General features: G+C 41.8%; 2 protein-coding genes across 2 annotated transcripts in view; one reads left to right on the top strand and one right to left on the bottom strand.

Annotated features, from left to right (window-relative positions):
* The window catches only part of LOC127599990 (granule associated Rac and RHOG effector protein 1-like), a 28018-nt gene extending 12287 nt beyond the window's left edge, over positions 1-15731 (bottom strand). The window contains exons 1-2 of the mRNA XM_052064288.1: positions 15601-15731; positions 2992-4194 (exon numbers count right to left, since the gene is read on the bottom strand). Coding sequence (XP_051920248.1) covers positions 2992-3483 — 492 coding nt within the window. The 5' untranslated portion in view covers positions 3484-4194; positions 15601-15731. The remainder of the gene's footprint in view (positions 1-2991; positions 4195-15600) is intronic.
* A 1156-nt stretch (positions 15732-16887) lies between these two features.
* gpib (glucose-6-phosphate isomerase b) lies at positions 16888-24110 on the top strand. The gene is made up of 18 exons (XM_052064355.1): positions 16888-17055; positions 17479-17569; positions 17645-17713; positions 18482-18601; positions 18702-18785; positions 19485-19631; positions 19928-19999; positions 20085-20129; positions 20286-20339; positions 20638-20698; positions 21474-21517; positions 21598-21750; positions 22044-22173; positions 22266-22342; positions 22617-22745; positions 22816-22891; positions 23682-23748; positions 23858-24110. The coding sequence occupies exons 1-18, from the start codon at positions 16937-16939 to the stop codon at positions 23979-23981; spliced, it is 1662 nt and encodes a 553-aa protein (XP_051920315.1). The 5' UTR covers positions 16888-16936; the 3' UTR covers positions 23982-24110.
* The last annotated feature ends 309 nt before the right edge of the window (positions 24111-24419 follow it).

Below are 24419 nucleotides of genomic sequence, written 5' to 3' on the forward strand. Positions count from 1 at the left end.
ATATTTTGATGCTTGAATGTCAGTTAAGAATTGTTCATGAATAAAATGTGAACAAATGAAAGCCAAGACGTGTAACCAAGTGTCTGTAACTCCCATCATCATCAGATGCGATGACACTTAAGTGTCAAACGCCGTCGTAATTACTAAGCGCGTTCTTCTGTAATGGAGGCGGCCGTGTAGTGAGCTTTGATCGACGTCATCCGCGCACATGAGTTGCGCGAAAATATTCGGGCAATTGTTTCAGTCATGTACTGTATATATGAGAAATGTGACAATTTAACCACCTTTACTTTGAAATATCGCATCAACTGTGAATGGGATGGATCGTAGAGCAGCTTGAACTGAAAACAGAATGTACCAATACAGATTCTTACAACATTAAATACAAATTAAAGCCATATTATTGGATTTACTGTATTTGCTCAACACAGAGAAAGGCCTGTGTTTTGTCCCAATCAGGAAAAAAAACAAAGTAGCTTCAATTACGTTGGTTTATAGAAACTATTGTTCACACACAATCTTGAAATAGATGAGTCCATTTGAGCGCTATCGCTAACCAAAACAGGAGTATCCAAAGTGTGTTAACTTTTGTGGAGTCTTACTTCCTGGTTCCCCCACACGCAGTCTCAAAGATTTGATGTTATGTAGAACATGGTGAGCAACGAATTATCTCAGTTCATAAAGATCAAGCGTTAAAAAAATATATTTAATCAAGTCGGCGCCATTTCCAGTTGAGTACATAAACATCATAAATCCAGTTATCATTCTTGAGGAAACATCCAGGGTGTATATCTAGTTGAAGAATCATGCTCCCATTTGAGTGAAAAAAAGTGGTTCACTTGCTGATCTGAAAGTTTGTAGGGTAAAGGAAAGAAGAAAAAAAAAGAAAGAAAAAGAATGGGGGGGTAAAGCTTCACATAACTCCCTCAACCCACTATTGTATTTGCCCCTCTTTTGAAGAGTTCATAGACAAACTGCTGCCAGACCGCATTCTTCCCCTCTCAGACAGGGAGGGGAAAAAAGGAAAAGAAAAATCCTTCTTTTAGAAAAAGACTTCCTCTATTAGCAGCTATTAGATTAGCATTTGCTTTCCTCTGAGAATAAGTCTTCAAAGGGCTACCTCACCTTTTTTAAACTTTTTTGTGACGCGCCAAGCAAAATATTGGGCATGGGCCTTCAACAATTAAAACACAGTGATGAGGTCAGTGCGCGGTATCAAAATGTATCACAGGTTTGCTTTCCTGCTTCAGTCAGTCAGACAGCTAAGGCGTATGGTCAAAACGTTCAGACTTACGCTTCCTCTAATATTAAAGCGCACATAATTGGAGACCGCAGAGAGTCGCGTTTTTACCGACAGTGGTGCACAAGTGTTTCCTGTTTTGGGCAAAGCCACATCCACAGGAGAGGTGCAGCACTCTCCAACAAGCAACCTGACCGCACTTCCCACAGACCATAATTGTCAGGGAGAAAATACGACGTGAATTTTGTGTAATTGTGGACGTCGATCGGATCTGTCTTAATTCGTAGAGTCGTAAACACACCTGCTAGACTTCATTCTAGCCAGCTTGAGGATATTATCAAGAGGTGAATATCCACTCAAGGTTGCCGTGAATTAAGCAGACTTTGCAGTGTCTGCAGTGCACATTGACACAGCCGCTGCGGCTTGCCTAGTTAGGTTAATTAGATGTGTTCAGGTAACAGCAACAGTTGCTTTCAACAGAAAAAAACCTGCGGGTAGTTAATTTAGTGTTAAACACACTCTTGTCTGTTGTGGCTGCATTTATACAAATGTTCGGTTAAGATTAAATGCCGAAGTTTAGTTTCAGGTGTGCTTTGTCTGGGTAGGCTAATGTGAGTACATTTCACTAAAGGGTATACAGTATTTTGATGCCGGGGTACAAAGGTTAGCTTCTCAAGCTAGCTGCCGCCATATAGCCCAAGTGTATTCGTATATCTGAAGATCACTCGGAACGCAAATTTTGTCTCACAACATAAAGCAGAAATAAATAACATTAAAAAAATACAACCCAACAACAGCACACAAATTGGAAAACTAAGTAAGTTGGTACCTTTTAATTCATGGTACCAGTGTACGTTAGATCTCTCGATTTTCGTGAAAACTGAGGCACAATTTTCTAAATAGCTCCTTTACTGGATCTGCATATTCAATTAATGTTGTGGTGAAGGGTTTGTGTGTGTGTGTGTTCGAGCAAATGTTGACATAGGAAGGAAGTAAATTCAGCAACTAGAACGAAGATCATGTCGGATGCCGCCTGTTTTTCACATGCCAGCCTTGGGTTCTCACACTATGCTAACACAGGGTGGGGAACTTGAGCTGGAAAGCCATCGGACAAAGAGCACCCAGTCATCCCAACATATTAGCACCAAGCCCAAAAGGACTAAAAAGGAACGGCAATGACCAAAAATGCTTATAAACACAGCAAGTGGTTCACCTGGTTCTAGGTAACAACACAAAATGCGTTCAACAGGTGTCATGTAATTGCGTGAATACTGGAATCGAGGCGTTTTGCTTTCCTTCCATTTCCATAGTGGCCTTTAGTAACTCCATGACTCGACGTGTAATTGTCAATGTGTCAAAGAGCCATTTTCATTGCTGTCTGCATTTAGCAGGTGACATAACTTTCACACTGAAAAACTAGAAAGAAAAAAAAAAAGATTAATCTACAACTGATCAATTATTGTATAACAATGCATTGTCGAGATATCAGATCAGGACTAGTTACCGGCAGATACTTTTAAGGGTACTAATCAAGTATAAATGTTTGTGGGAGCCATAACCCCCCCCCCCCCCCTCACATATGTGAGTGTGTCTAGAACGCATATGCAGCAATGAATTGGTGAGTCACCATTTACACTTTTTTGTGGCATTTCTGTCTGGCATTACGTCATGATATCCAACAACTCAGATCGTAGACAAAAAAGTGGCGACGTCACACAATCTCAACTAAAATAGCAATTTTTTGGAAGTACCTCAACATCTTGCAGGTTGAAGTCATTCTGATCTTTGAAGTTGGCGGCCCCGGCGCTCAGCTCCATCAGCATCTTGGCGATCTCCGGCTTGATGGCCGCCGTCAGCCGGCTGGCCGTTTCCATGACGTGTTCCTGCACGTCCTTCAGTTGCATAGCTGCTTTGGAGTAGTGAGAGTTCCTGAACACGCTGCTGAAGAGGTCGGTGAGAAAGGCGCTGGCCCGGCAGAACACGTTGAGGGCGTCCAAGTACTTGGAGATGCCCTGCTGGATGTCAGCCACCGCGGTAGTGGGAGAGGCGGAGGGTGGGTGGCAGCTGCCGGGTAGGCCCATGGGTGAGGAGGCCGAGCAAGAGGCCGCCAATGAGGCGCTGAGGGTTCGGCTCAACTCAGGCATCTGGTACTGCTGGTGCTGTTGGACTTTCTGCTTGGACCCGCCGAGCAAAAAGCGACGCTTGTAGTCCATTTTACTTTGTTGCACGCTGCAACAATACATAGGTGGTGCACCAGCACCGGACGATCCTGTTTCTGTTATGCTTTCCCAACGCCCCCAAAAAAAATCCTCTCGACCAGACAAGGACACGCTCAAACCGCGACAGTCCAGGTCACGTAAAAAGATCGCTGAGGGATTCTGCCTGCCGGAGGCTCATCTCAGCGCACCTTGGGGGAATCCAAAGGCAGGAGTGGCGAGAAGAGAGGGCCGGGATCCTATGTGAAGTGCTTAAACGCAGGCCAGCTGCATATAAAGACGCATGCCTCCAAGATTCTGGTTCAGCTTCATAAACTGATCCGAGAGCCAAGCTTTAAAAGTGCATTAGTCTTCCTTTAGAAGAGCAGGGTGGAAGAATTCTTCATACAATCTGTAGCTTTTTTACATATAGAAACTCTTCACTCATGAAAGTAGAAAATAATCAGATTGAAAGCAAAAAAAAAAAAAGCAAAATAAAACACTGGTCAACAGCATGGAGGTTACAAAATGTTTAAAAAACATGCAAATAGATTCTGGACCGAGAGGATGAGGCAGATCCGGTCCGTCTCAAGGTGCTCCTCTCCAAAAGCGCCACTTCTCCGTTGGTCCACCACCCCCACCCGACGAGCTTCCTGCTTTTCCCGTCCGTGTGCCGGCTGAGGTAGGTGGGACTCGCCCGCGGATGCAGATTACAGCGGCAAGAGCACAAATGTATCTGTAAGGCCTCTAGGTCATTTCCTAAGGGCGGGGAGAAAAAAAAACAGACAAGGTTAGCAATATGTCCGAAAAGGAAGGATGAGCTTCATTTATGGTCCAGAATAAACCGGTGTGCCTTTTCTCACTGAAAAACATAAGGCCAACATTAACCGCTTTGAGTGGAAAATTAAGGTTTTGTTGGCAAAACAACACAACTTTGACCACCACCCCAAAAAAATGCCTTCAGTTTCTCACTACAAATCCAGAAAAGCATGCCACCTTGAATGCAGCAGTCAAAATGAGACCGTGTAAATAAACACGGGTCTTCTGCTTTGTTCTCACTAGCAAGCGAACCTAATTAAATCAAAAACATGGTCCTGCAGCAAAGTGAAGGCTATTGAGTAATATGGCTGCCTCCAGAGCTTCAGCTTCATTAGCATGCGTACATTTTGCTACATACATGCCGCAAAACCTGAAATGAGACTGAGGGCAGCAAGAAAACAAAGTGCTCCATCAAGGTGGAAATGCCATAAATAAAGTACAGTACCGCAGGGGGGGTAAGATGAACTGTATTACCATAAAAGATAAGTAGCATACATCTTATTTGAGATAAAACTAAGGGTAGAAAGAAAACCGATTCAGTGATGTGGACACTGTGGAGTACAATATTGCACCGTATGCTATTCGCTAATGGCTAACTCTTCGTCAAGTCGTTTAGTTACCCGGCGACTCCTGTGACTTGTCGTTATACTTTTCAAGACCACGGCAAGTGTGTCGATCAATTCTTGCAAGAAGAGGCTGTTGTTTTGCGAGACACAGAAAGACACATTGTCCCAGTCACAATTGGGTCATTCACCAGACAGACGCAACCGGGTCCTGCCACTGGACTCAATGTATTCATTTGTACGGCGGTGTGGACGTTCGGTCGCAGGAATCGCTGAAGGCAACCAGAATTTCACCGACAGATGACATCACTGCCATTTCCTTATTATTACTTGGTAAAAAGAAGAAAAAAAAAGAGACATTTCAAACTGTCTGACTCAGTCATTCATTCCATATGAATTCATTCTGTCACCATCTGGTCGAAAAGGGAACAATATGAACTGAAATCCAACACAGAAACTAAATTGGGCTCCACGGACTAAAGTATTGGGACAGCTGGCCATTACAGGAAGAGTGAGAAAAGCTTGAATTTAAGTGTGTGTCTCTGTGGACGGCGCGCCATATGCTCACGTTTAAACAAACTTCCACACTAAATACATCCAAGCAGGCTTTTGTGGACCTTGTTTGGTGCACTCAGACCAGAAATACGCCTTCCCAAAACTATTTCAAGATAGTTTTCCAAAATGTCTCTTTTATTTGATTGAGGCGTTTATTGAGGTGCACGCTTGCCTCATGGATGGGAGGTTATGTTTTAAATGAATGATGTCACAAATGTGTCCAAAATACATTTAGGGACATATAAAACCCATCTTTGATTAAAATTTGCTGTTGACCGGTGTTGTTCACATAAGCGTTCCTCGCAACCGTACTGTTGTCAGTCAAATACGCACCAATCATATGGTGTGATATTTGCTGGGTGAAAAGTTTCCGTCACAGCTTTTGTTATCACTATGTGGAACAGACATCGCTATCTGGTATCGCCACGCCGGAAATGTCTGTGTTTTAGGATGGATTGTAACTTGCAGAAGAGAGTGGGCAAAACACGCTGCCGTCACCCCACCGCCTTCTAACACACGCGCACACAGACACACACACACACACACAGCGTCCCGACAACATTCTGCCGACCTTCAGACCTCACTTCCTTTCCCAAACAGTCAACAGTCCTCGTCTGTTGCCGTGTGAGTGGAAAGAGAGGGCACAGGGAAACTGGTGACCTCAGCGCAATGGGGACAAAAATGACGCTCATTGCGCTTCCTGAAACAGAAAAGGCAATTCAACAGTAACACAACATACGGGAATATGGTGTGTGTAACCAATGTTGTGGAAAATATGCCTTTTCTTTGTCTTAAGGTGGCAGTGATGGCAAAGAGAAAAAGTGTGATTTCAACATCCCTGCATTTTCTATGTCATGTTCTGGGGCCTGTGCCAGCTGACTTTAAGGCACCTATGGACAATTTGGACCAGCCGGCAAACACCTCAACAAACATGAAATCATGCAGACTTGACCAGAGGACGGCTAGAACCCAGATTCAAACATCGGACCTTAAAGCTGTGAAGCAGACATGATAATCACTTGGCCTACCATGCTAGCCTACAATGAAAACCAGAGAACAGGGTATGGGACTTACTTTGAAGGCAAGTGTTGGCAAGAAGTTAGAATTTGTCTGGCCGCTCGCTTTTTTTTTTTCAGCAGAGAGAATGCTGCTAATGGCTAGACTTGGTATCTCTCCATGACCCATTTGTCAAGTGTCTACCAAGGGGGAAGTCGTTCTACTTTTGTTAGTCTTATTATCCAGTGGTTAACCTGTCTTTGTATGTCAGCAAGGAATGCCAAAATACCAATGAAGAAATCGCCTGTTTTGTTATGAAAGGCTTTCTAATTTGATAAATAAATTCAGTTTGTATTGTTGTTTACTTTGGGGAAATGTTACGAAAACCTAAGTCTTGAGGCCATGAGGGTTAGCTTCTTATTTAACAATTTGTCATCTACACTTCCGAGTTTTCCTTTGGGGATTTAATAGCATTTGCAGGCTGGACTGCGCATGCTAACCATGTTAACCCCGGGGAAGGGAGCTCACGGGGGTAAACTGGGCTGACCTGTCAATCTCAAAAGCGATTAGTGCCACAGGGAAGCTGCCAGGTGGCCCTCTGTGTTTGCAGGACACACTTTTTATGCAGCATTAGCCTGCGTGAGGCAAACAAGAAACCTGACCTCAGCTACCTACGGCTAATCACACACCGTAACCTACTTTCACGCAGGACACACAATCATCAGTTGCACTTGACTTTTCTGTTTTCCAAATACCGGTACGTGCTTAATCTAGATACGGAAATAAATATACAGTGATCCCTCGCTGCTTTGCGGATCGTTTATCGTGGGTTCAGTGCATCACGGATTTTTTCAAACATATTAAAAAAAAATGTTATTTATATATTTATTTTAAGTTTTTTTTTTTACCTGTTTATGTTAATTGGACGCTACTTCGCGGATTTTCATTTATCGCGGGTGGTTTTGGTCCCCATTAACCGCGATAAACGAGGGATTACTGTATTTTTTGACCGATGGTCTTAGATTAAAGCCCAACTACAGAATACAAAGCCACGAGGCAGAACAGATCGGTTTGTTCATGATGACCGCGACCCTTTTTTTTAAGCATTTCAACTCGTGTCAAAAATTATAAATACTGTAGTAGTTGGGCGCTGTGTTGATGGGTGAAGAGAAAATCATCACCCAAGTTAGACTCCAATTTACCAAGTCTTATTTTTCCGTTTCAGCCTGCAACGTGTAGTCAACAATATCACACATACTGGTCAATCCTATTCAATTGTGAAATCACGTTTCAAACTGTGGCCAAACGACAAACAAATCAGTAGTCTGTGGAAAAGCTTACGTTCCTAAATGCTATTTAATGACAAATACAAAAGAATGTTGCTCACTAGTCTTGATCATTGACCTTTTGCAAGGCCAGTGATGGGAACGAGCCGAAGAATTAGCGAATCATTTGGCTGGTCCAGGAAATGTTCTCCAACTTGGTGTGACCTCTCCTTTGCGGGCATTTGGCAACAAAGATAAGAAATCAGCCTGATTTAAGAGTATGTCAACTGCCTTTGAGAAGAGATGTTTGTCAAATATTTGTTCTTCGTTATGCCCCACGAGACTTGAAATTGGCCCGATTCAAGAGTTATTTGATGGACTAATCATTTCAGCAACTTTCACAATAATATCCAAGCTAATTTATGTCACCCGCCCCTAGTCTTGAGCTTTCAATTTGACAGATTTACTGTTCCAAAGCACAACTGGCCTGCCCTACCTCTTGGGGGGCACCCCCCCTCTTTATTGGAGCTCACACCCAAACAAAACACATGCGGGTATGCGCTCACTTCGGGATCAAGGATCCCGAGCCACCCCAACTGCAGGGGGGCCCTTGGGGGCTAATGTTAGCTCTAGTCCTACGCTCGTGTCAGCTGCTCCATTTCAACGGGAAGGGTCTTGGATTTCCTGGAGCGACCTGTCTGCCGCCAGAGACAAAAATGTAAAAGCCTGGGTATACCATTGTGTTTAATTTACAGGTCATTCATACTACAGCCCATGGCAAAAATGATGGAATCACCACTTTTGGAGGATGTTCATTCAATTGTTTAATTTTATAGAACCTTTATGGTTTCAGGAAATGTGAACGTTTTTTTGTTTTTTTTTTTAATGTGGTCGGTCTGATGATGTTTTTGTCTTGACATTTTGATGTCTTCCTTCGTCGAACAGGATGCCTGCCTTAAACAACCTGAGCATGTTCGTACTTGGTCCAGATTTTAGACACTGTGAGCAACCAACATCTTTTGCAACATTATATTTTTTTAAGAAATTTGATCATCTTCTCCTTTGTTTTAATTGACATTTCTCGTATTGGAGTCACAATTCATGTCAGTCCACTTGGTGCAACAGCTCTCCAAGGTGTGATCATTCCTGGTTTAACTGCAGGCTAATGAGAAGAGTTAATCTGACGCAGGTGTTAGTTTTGGGGATGGAAATTCACAATGTGATTTCATTTGCTGAGAATTGAGTGATCCCTAATTTATTGTCCTCCGCTTAGTATTAAAATACAACCACTACTGACCACGACATTTTTGTTTCTTGATTTCTTTTCGTGTTTCTTAAAGCCAAAAGGTTGTGATTTGGCATGACTTTAATTTTGTCTCATGTAAGTTTTCTACAAATGTGAACATCCACAGACTGGTGATTCCATAATTTTTGCCAGGGGTTGTATTCAGGATTAATATTCTTTTTAAATATTCTTTTTTTTGATGAACGTATTCTGCTTTGCATTGACTCACTTGCACGATCGGTGTTGAGTAACCACTCCTGAACAGATGTATGCACCCTCGCATTGGTTTGTTGAGTCATTTGCCTTTGGTTTGTATCCACTCACACTCGGCCCTCCCTCCCCGCGGTGACAAAGACGATTCTTGAAGTTTCTGCAGTTTGGATCGACATTTGAATGGCCATCAGGTAGTTTAACAGGGGCAGGATGTGGCAGCTGTGATGCATGCTGACAGCTCCTTATCCATTTGCAGCGGCGGACGCAACAACGCTCCCGACACAAGGCCCAGCATTAGCTCGATCATGAAGTCTATTTTGGCTTCTGTGGGGGGTAGGAAAAAAAAAAAACAGCTGCATGCCGCACTGATTTTAGACACTAGTAAAGGTTGGGCTTGGGGTTCTCTCTTACATCTGTTGCCAATGAAGCACAGGAATGTTATTTCCCCACTCAACTCTTAGCCTAATGCAGCTTCAAAAGGAAGGAGCAGGTCAGGAAAAGCACCAACACATCCCATGTCGATGCATATAAGAGCGATAGGACTGTGCAAATGTTTTGGGCCTTTGTTTTCATTTGAACATGGCAAAACATTCAAAAGAACAAAAAATACACAACTGATTTATGGGCTGCTTTATGGGTAAGGAAAATGTCAGGGAGAAAGTGGAAACAGGTCCACTTACAGAAGTTTATGTTCACCATTTCACAGCAAAAGGGCTTCAATAAATTGTTCAGGCACACCAGAATTATAAATAATGTTTTGGGAAGTAGGCTGTGCGCTAATTCACGAGGGTTGTGAAAGTCGACTATCTCCACTTGATGACTACGGTGATTTTTTATTCCCCTTTGAATACACGGGTCATCAGTTAGTGACAATTTCCTTCCTACGGTGGCGACATAACCCAAATTTGTAGCAAATTAGAAATGCATACACCAACACCGCAATAAAATCCTACTCAAAACAAATACTGAATGAAAACCAGATCTCAGCCATAAATATTAAATAATCAAATCAATTCGATTTTTTTTAAGTACCGCTATTTTCTATCCAACATTGTATGGAGCAAATGAAGGGTCAAAGAAGTCAGCCCAAATGGCAAGGACAAGTGCCATAAGCAACTGTGCGACATGAGCTCCTCTTGCCCGAAGAGCACAAGGAGTGTATTGTGGCGGGTCTTGACATTCCAGCCCCCCCCCAAAAAAAAAACACGCAGCTGTACGACTTGTGCAAGTATAAATAAAAGGTCTCGCTACAATTTAACTAGTGAAACAATAGACTGTCTGTGGTCAGTGTCAGTTTGCTTCCGGAATAACCTGCTAGCGTCAGGTTCATCGGTTGTCCGTGATGTTTGGTCGGCAGTACTATTCTTGTTATGCACCTCGCTGAAAAAACCGTCACCAGTTGTGCCAAAAGTGTAGCGAAAGCTATGAAGCGTAATGGCGTCAACCTTAATAGCTGGTATCAGTCAAGACACTGACCGGGCGGGATAATATTAGGCTAACCTGTAATGTCAGAGCAGCCACTGTAAGTAGCTTATGGCTCCTATAAAAATAGCACATGGTCCACTTTAACAAGAGGCCACCACAGGTCAATGTTGCCACATAAACATAACTACCCGTATAGAATGTTTGCATCCTATCTTGTCTCCAGTAGTGTTAAATCCAATCAATCTCACCATCGCATACTCTTACCTGCGCATACAATGTGGGTTTTTTTGTGAGTCGAATCATTTTTGACTATTGGTTGCAGGGCTCGGTTCCTATGTACCGTGAATACTGGTTACAAATCAAAGATTGTCTAACTGAAAGTGGCAACAATTTCTCTTGAAACTCAAAAATACTCAATCTAAAGTAGTCGGGTGTGGGTGGGACAATAGAAAACCTGTTAAAAAGCCACGTGACTATCGCCAAATACAAGTCCCATCCGCTGTGATCCACGGAAGCCTTTGCACCAAGCGTACCTGCCTGTCAAGCACTGCACTGAGAGGAAACAGAATTAGCTCTGATATCCTCTCCAGAATAGAAGCGCATAATGGGAGTGTGTCTGGTGTGTCCCGTCAGTAGGATACATCGAGTGTGAACGGCAACCAAAGGCTCTGGCGTCTGTCCCATTCATGAAAGTAAGCTGGGGGCGACCGGTGGGGATGACAAAGCTTCGCGAAGCTTGAGTTGTGCAAGTGAAGCTGGGACAAAAGGAATTGCGATTTGGAATGACAAAAACAATTTGAACCTGGTATTGGTGGGCTAGAAGAAGTTCTCCCGGGCTATCGAAGGAAAAATGAAGTATGAAGGAACATGAAAACTTGTTACCAGAGCTGGAGTTCCGTCGTTGCGCCCCACGCGAATATCTGATCTCTGCATGCAAAGGCAAGAAGAAAAGATATTTCCTGTTTGCATTAATAAAGTTCACTTTACATCACCGCCGAGTTTAAAAGCTGCTTTGAGTTTACCAGGATAATTTGGGGTGGCTGAGGTGAGCTCACTGCTAACTAATGCGCGACTGACTTCTTGTATCATGAAGTTTTCTCAGAATTTTGATCGAAAACATGAAAAACACTGACATACAAACAAAGAGTAATGACTAGTGACAGGAAGAACCGGCGGGTTGGCTTGGCTGCAACCAGCAGAGGCTGTTGAGTGGTTAGCTTTGCTCTGATAATCGTCATCACTTTTAGTCATGTGTGATTTCCTTTAAGATTGAAAGTTTTGTTTCTGAAAGTTTTTTCGTTTCTTATTCAGCCCTCCTGTACAATGACCACTCTCGATTGAGGATTTTACAGAAAGTTTTTTGTTCTTCTCTGTTACTCGTCCAAATACTTTGTAGCAAACCCATCCGACAAAGCTAAAACAAACGTCAAAACATTGGTGAAAACGGCAGCCTGAATTGGACTGTTGCAAGATGAGATCATGGGCTGCAAATGCTGGAATTCCTTGACTCTAATGTAGCCCGGGGGCTAAGTGGACCCTTCCCCCAGCCTGCCCTGTCGGGAGATGCCGCCGCAAATAATATGCGGAGGGAGGGTTGCCCGGAAAGCAAACATCACTCAGGTGTACAACACATGACACAGTGTGGAGGGCTCTCCAGCGCAAACAATGAGCTCGTGACTTGTTGGTCACCTTGGTGCACACGGACGGATGAGGCGGACGGATGATGTGACCGTCTGCGCGAGGTCACGTGTTCAACCGCAGAGCGCACGAGCGACGGGACTGCGAGCGCAGCGCTGAATCAGCCTGTCGGTCGGGAGGAGAATGGGCTGAAGGCGAGACAGGAATTTTGCCGAGCAAAGCGCGTATTTCCACAGCGACACCACTGTGGCAGATGTCAACAAGTGGGCTGAGTGAGCGAGGCTCTGCTTTTAGTGGGGAGTCTGTGCCAAGCCAGCAAAAAAAGCTGACAAAAGGACAAGAGCGAATAGCTCTCTCCAAGGTGGGAGTTAAAAACCTGAACGCCGGTCGACATCTTTAGCACATTTCTGTGCGGTAATGAACAGTGGCAAAACAGCAATTTGTTTGCGTGAACAATGACTGATTCCATGTTTTGTCGCGAAACAAAAAAAAAATCTATTTGATTCTCGAACTGTTGTGATTATATTTCCTTGTTAAAACGCTTGATTTTTTTTCCCCTCACATTCTTGACCTGTAGGGAAAAAACAAGGTTTTTCTCATAATGTTGTGCTTTTTACTTTACAAGTTTTGTGTTACTGACATTCACGCATTAAAAATCTGATTAAATACTTTTTCTTCATATTTATCTCATAATAATCATATTTTTTAAGGTAATTATGTAATTTTTCCTAGCACATCAGGTTTAAGATATTTATATTTTTTGTTTTTTAAGTTCGACCTGTAAAAGCTTGCACAGTATGGATTTTAACATGCCTTGTAATTCATAGACATGATGTTTCCCCCAAAAAATCCTCACGTCGCTGAACGTAAATGGGAATTCATAAATATGATTAATGATTATTATTTATTATTATTATTATTATGACAACCTGATGTGATCGAGAAAAGAACTAGGGTAGATTTGAAATTAGTGCATTCATTTTTTTTTAAATAGTCAAAATTTGTTGACCACAGTAATGTATCTTCAGCTATCTATGCCAGCAACGTACAAAGACAGGCAATTAAATGCTCTTCCACAATTAAAATGTGTATCCATTTGTTTCCATTCATACCACAGAATAAAAGCTTTGTGCTCAACTAAACACATCTAAATTTGACACCAAGTAATTCAGTGAGTAAATTGTGATGAGATGGTCATCTTTGCACAATAGAGTAAAGCCCCTGTATTGGCGGTGGATGCCTGCCCCATTAAGAAAATTTGTGATGAAAGGGGTGCACTTTCTAAAAACGTTTGTACGGTAATTGCTATCTCAATACGCAGACCTCAAACCCATTGAAAACCTGTGGAGGGGACTGAAGAGGAGAGTGCAGAGGAAAGGGAGCCAAGTCGCTGGGTGATTCAATCCTGTTTTGTTGTCTTGGTTTAAAAAAAAAATAGCTTGAGACATTTATTTTCCTGCCTCGGGTACTTGTTTACATGTACACTGTAGGGAGGAAGAATTCAAGCCAACCACAACAATTGTTCATGCTACCATGATGGTAGCACGCAACGAGAAGGCCAACTTTAAAATAACCCTTAGTTTACCAAATAATGAACATAAATGCCTCGGCGTGCTTTTATTTTTGAAGTTATTCCTAACAGCATGTTGTGGCATAATGGCTGACTTGAATTGTCTTCCCGGGTGTATTTGTGTTTATATTTCCGCTACAAACTGCTTGTACTGATGTCAACAACATAATGTTCAAAATCTTATTCAAATGTGTTGTTTAAGCAGGCAAAAATCCCTGCTGTGATTCTGACGTCACTTCGTATCATAGTGGAATTTTGTTTGTATGCCCTATTCATTTTCTTTAACCAAGTTAAAAAATGTTTTGTTTTGTTTTTATTGGAGAATAATTGTCAGGATATCTAAATACCAGCATATTTGTGTATTAACATCTGCCATCAAGAATTATTTCTTTATGTGGGATTTTTTTTTCGACACTAAATAAATGCACTTGACTTAAAGGTTGGACTTTCCTCTTTTTTTGGTTTTGTTTTGGTCCTATATTATTTAGGAAAACGCTGAATTTATGAGATGCTAAAGAACATATCTTAGCCAGGGTGCCTATAATTATGGAGGGCAGTTCTGGTGAATTTTCAGTGAGTAACAAAGAACAAACAGGTTACAAAAATGTGAATGGCAAACCCCAAATACCAAGGGACTCGCTGTTAAAATGGGATTGGGGAAATGCATAATCTCTCCTTTAAAGTAGCAGTGACATGAAAAGTGCCTTTACAGTGCACTGATTTGAGCAACTCACTACATATCTTCACACTCTCTCCCTCTGTCTGTCTGCGAAAGGGCCAAACAGGAAACGCATTCCACGAGCTCTCATGCCATATTTCATCTTCAGGTGCCAAGCGTTATGGTTACAGCTTAGAGACGAGGGTTTATATTAGCTTATTCTTAATGGTGGTTCACTCCAGAAAGGAGTGGAAAGAGTTCTTGTGTCCGTTTCGTATCGGGCGATAGTTTTAAAGCTCACTATTTGATAGAAATTCCTCGCTCGCCGGTTTCGCCGAAACTCCCGGCGGCGGGAGCACTATGTCGCAGCTATTAATAATGATAGCCTAATAATAATGACAACACAGTCGTACTTAGTGTCGCTAGATAGCTTCCGCGCGCACAAGGTTTATAAACACAAGGATAGTTGTATTGTATCTAAGGCTATTAGTTATTTAGCCGCAAGCTAACATCAAACACGAGTGTGCTAACTTGTACTGAACTCCCATGAATATAAACGGTGAGCAAGTCCACACTTAGCTCGGTCCATTATCGGACACGTGCGTCTCTAACCGATTACGATATGACGACATTTCGTTAATATCACGCTTTAATTTCCGTCGACAATTCACACTAAACCGTTGTCAAGACGACGTGCTCACTCGGGGCAAATTTGATGGCGTGAAAAAATTAAAATAACCAACACGGAATCGCTCCTTCCCTCTTGAGGCAAAGGTGTGTGGTTTCGATTAGAATAGTGGACAGGCAAATATGTTTACATTTTACTGTTGTAGATCCACAACAGCATGTCGTAACGTAGAAGAAGCATGTCACAGAAGCGTAAGTGGAAATAAGTTGTCAATCGTGAGGTCGGGGTCGATGAGGGGGATGTGCGTCCGATAACGGGCGCACGGATATTTCATGTGTACTCAGTGGATTTAGCGATGTAGCTACGGGGCTAACGTTAGCTTTGCTCCCGCTAGCCTCTCTGCGACACGACTGAAAAGCGTGACAGAGCCGCGACCGATAAAAACTCAGCAAAGCTCAATAAACACCAGCTTGATTCGATAAAGACGGGGAAACGAAATAGAACGGAAGGAAAATGTTGAGGTAGTAAAGGAATAAGGCGCATCGCTTACCATCTCTGGCATCCACCCTCTTTGACAGCGAATCTCCTGTCTGAATGACGACTAAGTCAAGCATGTCGTAATAAAAGCTACCACTTCCGGTGAACATTTCACAGTGTAGCCTGAGACATTTCAGTCTGACTGGAGAGTGTCAAGATGGTCGTTAAAATAAAAGCAAATACTTCCGGTCCCTTCACCGTTTCACAAACAGAAACCTGGCCGGTACGAGTACATTTTGCGTTTTCGTTTCAGTCCGAACCATCAATGTCTGATATTTAATCACAATTAAGATAAAATTTCTTGAATATACTTAAACTAAGGCTGAGATAAGACTTAAATCAAACGGCCATCACAAAGACTGAGGTTTTGGCGCTCTCTAACGTCGGATCAAGACGATTGCAGCACAGAAATGTTATTTGGCCAGATGGTCGACAGGGTACGTGCTGATCCACCAATTCCACCAGCAAGGGACCATTTGGAACATGACCTCAATATTCTCAATTTGTATTTACAGTACAGAACAATGTTAATATAATTGTATATCCCAATATCATAGTTTCAAAAGTTAATGAGGGATACTGTACACAGCGTATTTCGACTGTTATGAACCTTTTATTCATTATATTTTATGATGTTAAATATGTAAATGTTTGACTGTATCATATTTTACTTTTTTGTGTGTGATTATTTTCTATGCATTTGTATTTGTTCTATATATTGATTTGTTTTACTGTGCTTTCTGCAGCCAGGTTAGCAAATGACAATCTGTTCTCAATTGCCTTACCTGGATGACTAAATATTAAAATTAAATAAATAAAAAACTGCATACATTTGGTGTTTAACTATTAAAGATTACACTAGTAATCATAATAATAATGTATATTTTTACTTTACTTGAGTATTTTCTTGATGACTTTTTGCTTTTACTTCCTACATTTGAAAACAGATTCCTCTCCTCTCAACTCCTGACTTTGTCAAAGAGGTTTTATACTTTTTTTCCCCACCCTCCCCGGATGATTTAAGTAGAGAGTGGTCAAGTCTTTAAAAAAAGAGAGAGAGTAAGAGTTTGTACTATTTTACTTTTGTAAAGGAGTTAAATCAGTACTTTTACTTTTATCAGATTTTTTTATATGTACATCTACTTAAGTACAGAGTGTGAAAACTGTTATTTTGCCACCTGTGCCAAACATGCAGTGCAAACCCTTGAGGACACACATGGGGGAGGAGGTGTGACAGTCATGCAGCAGCCCTGAATATAGAAAGAGTAGGAGGAGCCCGGGCTGGCCCTTGAAAAATGTTTTGCGCTCACCCCCTCGGTCCCACTCAGCCCAACTCCGGACTCAGCAACATGGGACTCACGCAGGACCCCGTCTTCCAGCGGTTGCAGGAATGGTACACGGCCCATGCCTTGAACCTCAACATGAGGCACATGTTTGAAAGTGACAAGGAGAGGTTCCACAAATTCAGGTAGGAAGTATCCCACCCAAACTGGGCTCTTCTGCTTCATAATGCTGTGTTTGCATCAGAGGGGAGTGACTCGAGTGACCTGACTTGACTCAAGTCAGATTTCAGTCGCCAATTTTCGAACTTGGGTCTTGTTTAACTAAAACTGACACTTGACTTTGACTTGAAACTGAAATTGTGATATGTTCGTGCTTAATGAAGTATAAGTAAAAGTCAAGGCTAAATTAAGTGGAAGATTTAGTGTTACATCAGTAATAAAAATATAATACAATAACAATAACAACGGTACCTTAACTCACAAGTTCGATTTGTTCTGTGAATAAGCTTATCACTGAACTTCCTTGAACTTCAAATGCATTTTCCGCTCCAAAATGAATGGAAATGTTCCGGTCCCCCAAAAAGCACAGACGTTTCTCTTTTCTGCAGCCTTACCCTGCAGACCGATGATGGAGACATCCTGTTGGACTACTCCAAGAATCTTATCACCGAAGAAGTCATGAAGATGCTGGTTGAGCTGGTAAAGCATCTGGAGTACAAAATATCAGCATCTTCTGTGTTCTTTAACGGACCACATGGTTTGTATCTTTGGCAGGCCAAGTCGAGAGGCATGGAAGCGGCCAGAGAGACCATGTTCACCGGAGAAAAGATCAACTTCACTGAGGTGCTCAATGTGACAAGAGGGACTTCATCATCGCTCACGATAGTTGTAGTCACTTGCCCCTTTCACACTGCCTGTAAAGGATTTTATAGAGACCACTGCTCTGGGTTTTGAATTTTGGCAGAATACAATGAAATGACGACTATAAAGGAAACCTGGAGCTGTTTGGAAAGTCACAACAGCTCTCTCTTTACTGACCCAAAATCAAGCATAATATCAGAACACTGGCTGATGGGGCTGTTTTGCTGCGTCTGGCAAAAGGAGTCTTGAATCTTTGCAGGGTACAATGAAATGTCAAGCCTATCAAAGAATTCTGGAGCTTTTTGACAAGTCAGTTCATGTTTACAGGCCCAGATATTATATTGGCTACAAAAAGAAAAGTACACCATACCTATTGGGAAACACGGAAGAGGCTCAGTTGTGTTCTGGGGCTGCTTTGCTACTTCCAGCACAAGGTGGTGTCTTGAATCTGTACAATGTATCCTCAAGACTGTCAGGCCATTCTGAGGCTTTTTGACAAGTTATATCAGTTTTTTGTTCTTTATATTCCCTAGTGAAATGCCAACTGTCAGATAGCTTGGTCTCAGTCAAAGGTCCTGGATCTCCCAACAGGATAAAGAACCAAATCTCACAGCTACAAACACACAAAACGCAGGACTATTGTGATTAGCGTTGATCAAAACGCTATTGAACATTTCTGGAAGGGGATGAAACCTAAAATGTGAGTTTGCGAATTTTAGTTGAATTTATGAATGTGTCAATGTGCTTTAGGGTCGCGCTGTGCTCCACGTGGCTCTGCGAAACCGCTCCAACACTCCCATAATGGTGGATGGCAAAGATGTGATGCCGGATGTTAATAAGGTTCTGGACAAGATGAAGAACTTCTGTCATGTGAGTAAAATGCCACAGCAAACATGAAATAAAAGAAAGAAATATGAAGTCACATCTGGTTCTTTGTGTGTTTTTCTTTTTTCATTTTTATTTTTTGCAGAGGGTTCGTAGCGGTCAATGGAAGGGCTACACAGGGAAGAGCATCACAGACGTTGTCAATATTGGAATAGGAGGATCGGACCTTGTGAGTAATTTTTTTTTTACATAAACTACTTACATTTTCTAAACTTGGATGTAAATGTTCAACTGTTAAGTGTTTCAGCACTTTTTGTGCAACCTGATGTTCTCTAAAATGGAGCTGAACATCAAAATTTGCAGATGATTGAGCCATGATCCCAGGAATTTGGAATAGCAACATGTTTGTAACCAGATATTTATGAATGGAAGCCCTCTTAACATCTGCCCTTCGCAATGTGATAAGAGCAACTTCTCCCTCATCCTGCGGGGAACAGATGAGTCGAGTAGACAGAAAATAAAACTGTCGGCGATGCTCTTCAAAACTTCAAGATAGCAAGGTGCTTGATGGGTGGCCTTCTTAGGTTTCAGAGTTTAATCTGTGTTTATGCGCTCGGCATTTGGAATTTGGGCAGGCTTCCCCTTCTGGAGTCAAGGTTATGTGCACTTGGGGTTTTTTTCTCATTGTAATAAGAAAATAACTATCAAATAATAGTAGAGATACATGTTTTACACTATTTAAAATATTTAAAAATCACACCAAGAAATGTAACGACTGTTGCTCCTTGTTCAAATCCACCAAGTTGTGCATAATGAACTGAAACGAACCGTTTTGGACGCACATTGAGAAGTTTGAAGGTCAAATCAAGTTCATCTCGAAAGTAGCGTATATACTTAACACTTTCCATTGCAATTTGGTGAATGGCAGGGGCCCCTGATGGTGACAGAGGCCCTCAAACCGTACTCTAAGGATGGGCCCGCCGTGTGGTTTGTGTCCAACATTGACGGGACACACATCGCCAAGACGCTATCGCAGCTCAATGCCGAGACCACTCTCTTCATCATTGCCTCCAAGGTACTAGACGGGCTACAACTGTGGGTTGGCGAAGACAATTTAAGGGCTTGATGATTCTAATGCATGTTTCATGAAACATGAAAGACAATTTAGCGTTAATCTAATGAATTAGTTTTGAGTTTTTGATGAACCTAAGCCGTTTATACAAACTGTAGATACAATTTTAAAAACAGAAATATTTTGTCTTCTCGTCACTTAACGCAGCACAACATGTACATATTTCTCCATCAAAGACAATTGAGAGACTTCCATACATCTAACGTATGTGTTTTCCATTTAATGGCAATTTTTGTCAGACCTTCACCACTCAGGAGACCATCACAAACGCCGAGTCGGCCAAAGCGTGGTTCCTGGAGCACGCCAAAGACGTACGTGAGTGTGATTTTGGACTGCAGACGTCCCTTTCATGCCGGCTAAACAACAAATAGTGACCATATTGTCATTTCTCCACAGAAAGATGCTGTAGCAAAACACTTTGTCGCTCTGTCCACCAATGGTGTAAGTCACATGATCTACATAACCAAAACTATCTGCCTAGCTAGCTAGTTAGCTAGCTATCAGGCTAGCGAGCTACCTAGTTAGCTAGCCTGATAGCTGGCTACTTAGTTAGCTAGCTAGCTAATTGTCACTCAATGTCGCCTCTCTATCTTTCAGCCCAAAGTGAAGGACTTCGGCATCGACACAGAGAACATGTTTGAGTTCTGGGACGTGAGTGCTTTTTCTGTATGTGTATGTCTGTATGTGCAACTTTGTGACCAGGACTGGGCTCTCGAGCCCGGAGCTAAGAGGCCCTCCCCTCATACAACCCCCTCAGTTATTATTGGCGGTGACCTTCTCCCTAGCAAAGGTTACTAGCAGACTGGCCCATAGATAAAGGTCACTTAGCTGCATTTGCTTGCTATTTTAAGTACAGTGGTTTTGTGTCACTATGTCACATGTTTTGGCTATTGCTTTTGATTTGGATATAAATGCATTTGTTAAATAGTGTTATGTTTTGCCCTTTCAGTGGGTTGGGGGACGTTTCTCCTTGTGGTCAGCGATTGGAATGGCCATTGCCTTGCACATTGGTTTGTACAGTACAAGTTGTTATGTGACCCTTTACTGGGCAAGGAACTATATCATCACATTTTACTTTTTTTTTCTTTTCCCGATGACGTTAAATAAAATAAAGTAAAAATGTGACAACTTTGTAAGTACATTGAATGAAAGAAAAGTCTTAAATTGTATACAGTAAATAATATTAACAATTGTAATAAAATGAAAAGAATAAGAATGTCAATACAGTTTTTCTCATATGCTTTGGCACGGATCAGATCAGAACAATTAAAAGTAATACATTATCAAGAAACAAATGTATTAGTGATTAAAAAAATTAAAAATAAAGAGGATAAAGAAATTAATTCTTGTAAATTTTCCTTGGTTCACATTTATTGATGAATTATTTCACTGTTAGCCATGATGAATAAAAAATAACAATCATAATAATAATAATAATGAAATTATGTGAAGTAAAATTGTAAATAGTACTGCGATTTATCCATTGTGTTCATATTGTATTTAATTGAAAGATGTTTGTTGTTGTTTTTTTTTCTCTCTCTCCTTTCTTCTTTCTACATACATTCTTGCTGCTGGAGGCTGTAAATTTCCCCAGTGTGGGACGAATAAAGGATATCTTATCTTATCTTATGATAATACTAATTTGTTTTATTATTCATTAGTAATTATTATTTCATATTTTGATGCGCAATAAAAGAACCATTTCTGGGAGCTATTTTTGCAACATGACACCTAGCACTTGGAAGCCCGTTCTTGTTTTGACATCTTTTTTTTTCTTATCATTAGGCTTTGACAACTTTGAGAAGCTGCTAGCAGGCGCCCACTGGATGGTAGGTCATTCAGGAGATCAATTTTGCATGAAGAGAAAATTATAGTAATTATTAAAAACATTTTAAACTCACCTGTGCAGGACAACCACTTCTGCACGGCTCCCCTGGATAAAAATTCTCCAGTCTTGCTCGCTCTGCTGGGCATCTGGTACATCAACTTCTTCCACACAGAGACCCACGCCATGTTGCCCTACGACCAGTACATGCACCGCTTTGCTGCCTACTTCCAGCAGGTTAACACCTACATGACAGAAGAAAAAAAAAGTTCCCTTGATTTAAGAATTTGAACAGAATCTGTGCCAGTCCAAAATCTCCACAATGCATTGTAATTCTTCAAGTAGTAGACACAAGAGTGTCAGAAATGTGCTCGTCAGCCAGTGCGAAGCAACTGCAACATTTTCTTTTTAGAATATATATATACACTGTATTTGTTTGTTTGTTTGTTTGTTTGTTTTACTCCACACACTGTTTAACGTTAATTTGATGACTTCCACCCCTCCTTTCCTGATTACTCTTTTGGATACAGGGTGACATGGAGTCCAATGGCAAGTACATCACCAAGCACGGCGCTCGTGTAAATTATCACACTGGACCCATCGTGTGGGGCGAGCCAGGCACCAATGGGCAGCATGCCTTCTACCAGCTAATCCATCAAGGTAGCCTCAATTCAACACACCGCTCAATGACAGGAAGACCATTCGGATATCAGCGTAATGACAGAGTCTAATGGTTTGTGCTTGTAACTCAGGAACACGCATGGTGCCGTCCGACTTCCTCATCCCGGCACAGTCGCAGCACCCCGTCAGGGACAACCTGCATCACAAGGCAAGTGGACATGAGCCAACATTAGCTCATGGGGCCAGAAGTGGTATCCATCTGCCATTTCAATGCAACGTCGAACTATAACAATACCCAGATTTATGTTGGAATGCACATTCCTAAAGGGACCACTCACCAAATTTGTGTCAGAATGGCTCCTGGAAAAGTGCCATGTTGCAATTGCACAAAACCGAGCATTCTTTTTAAAAGCAAACAGTTTGCCTCCATAATGGAAATACATGACTGTCAATGTATTTCAAATAATGCTATGGGTTTGCAGATCCTGGTGGCCAACTTCTTGGCCCAGACGGAGGCACTTATGAGGGGAAAGACCACCGAAGAGGCCCGCAAGGAGCTGGAAGCCAGTGGGCTGACTGGGGAGGCTCTGGAAAAGATTCTGCCACACAAAGTGGGTTACAACCACACACACCATAACTCATATGATAATTCATATCATACTTATTGTTGTGCACTTCAAGGTATTCCAAGGAAACCGGCCCACCAACTCCATCATCTTCAAGAAACTGACCCCTTACACGCTCGGCGCTCTCATTGGTGAGAACAAAGTACAAACTCAGAATGGAGCATAACTATTGTTTTTATGAAAGAGAACAAACAGTTTCCTAATTATAATACGCAAGGGTAGAAAACATGACGATAGAATCCCACTTGTGACTCCACTTTGGTGTCAGAAGTGGGGTCAGTCAGTCATTGCAATGCACACTGCAAGCAATACACACAATAATAAATCCATTCTTGTTCAAATGCGTATTTCTCTCCTTAGCTGGGGCTGCTCACCACCTCGGTGTAAGAAGTGGGATTAGTGCATGCCGCAAATACACAACTGAACATGAACATTTTTATAAATGCAAAATAAACGGCTCCCGCATTATAACACACAAGTGCAGAAAACATGAGTGTAGCCTCCCACTTCTGATTCCGTAATGGTGTCAGGGGGAGGAGGGGGGGGCGGGATCATTCAACCATTGCAATGCAAACTACAACAATAAAAAAGTTAGTCCCTAAATTGGTGTCACACGTGGGATCCACTCATGCAGCAACCAAAGTCCATAATTCTGATACGTACGTGTCGAATCTCATGCTGACAGTGGTGTCAGAAATTGGATCAGTCAGTCATTGGAACGCAAAGTACTCAAGTCAGATAGGGTCACTCACCAAATTGGTGCAAACACACAGGTGGGCAATATTATCCCTGTAAAAGCAGCCATACAGCTCCATACTTACGATATGGGAAATCTGATGCCAGTGTCAGAAGTGTGGTCATCTGGTGTCAGAAGATGGATCTTTTTTTTTTTTTAAATAAAATGATGTGTGTTTTTTTCAGCTATGTATGAGCATAAGATCTTCATCCAGGGCTTGATGTGGGAGATTAACAGCTTTGACCAGTGGGGGTGAGGCACTTTTTTGTTTTACTTCACTGTCACATTTTCAAAGGTAATTCCATTTGATTTTATTATTAGTATAATTATTTATTCCTAATCTTATATTGTATGTTACTAGCGTGGAACTGGGCAAGCAGCTGGCAAAGAAGATTGAGCCTGAGCTGCAGGATGCCGCCGAGGTGCACTCCCATGACCCGTCCACTAACGGACTCATCAACTTCCTCAAAAACAACTTTGCCTGAGATTTGTGCTCTCCTCGTCGTTTTCATCACTGTTATTCATCTCAATTTCCATGTGAAGAACCACTGTGCATGTTTGCACAATGTATAAAATAAAATAAAAGATTATCTTCTTTTACACTGCCAAACGAGGCACCGTATGCTGCTGTGTATTTTTTTTTTGCTTGGCACGATCACAAATCAGTACACATTCACTTGATTTACATCAAAAAAAGCTCTTTGGACATTTGGCAGTTTAAAGTGTTGCGGTTCGTTCATTTTTACGATGCTCAATATTAAAATAGCAGCAAACCATATCAAGTCGTACCTTAGGGCCTGATGAGATTGTTGTACATTGCCACATATTTTATCAAGATATGCTTATATGGTAGCATATCCATCTATACACGGTAATTCCTCGCGATAACAAGGTTTATCTTTCACGGATTCACAGTTTCACAG

The sequence above is a fragment of the Hippocampus zosterae genome, chromosome 4, assembly GCF_025434085.1.
Source record: "Hippocampus zosterae strain Florida chromosome 4, ASM2543408v3, whole genome shotgun sequence".
Lineage (NCBI taxonomy): Eukaryota > Metazoa > Chordata > Actinopteri > Syngnathiformes > Syngnathidae > Hippocampus > Hippocampus zosterae.

What these genes read in the sequence shown, in the direction of transcription:
- gpib (XM_052064355.1), top strand. Translation starts at nt 16,937, where the DNA reads ATGGGACTCACGCAGGACCCCGTCTTCCAGCGGTTGCAGGAATGGTAC. An exon ending in AGATGAAGAACTTCTGTCAT is followed by an intron (nt 18,602 to 18,701) that starts GTGAGTAAAATG and finishes TATTTTTTGCAG; the next exon opens with AGGGTTCGTAGCGGTCAATG. An exon ending in TCGCTCTGTCCACCAATGGT is followed by an intron (nt 20,130 to 20,285) that starts GTAAGTCACATG and finishes TCTATCTTTCAG; the next exon opens with CCCAAAGTGAAGGACTTCGG.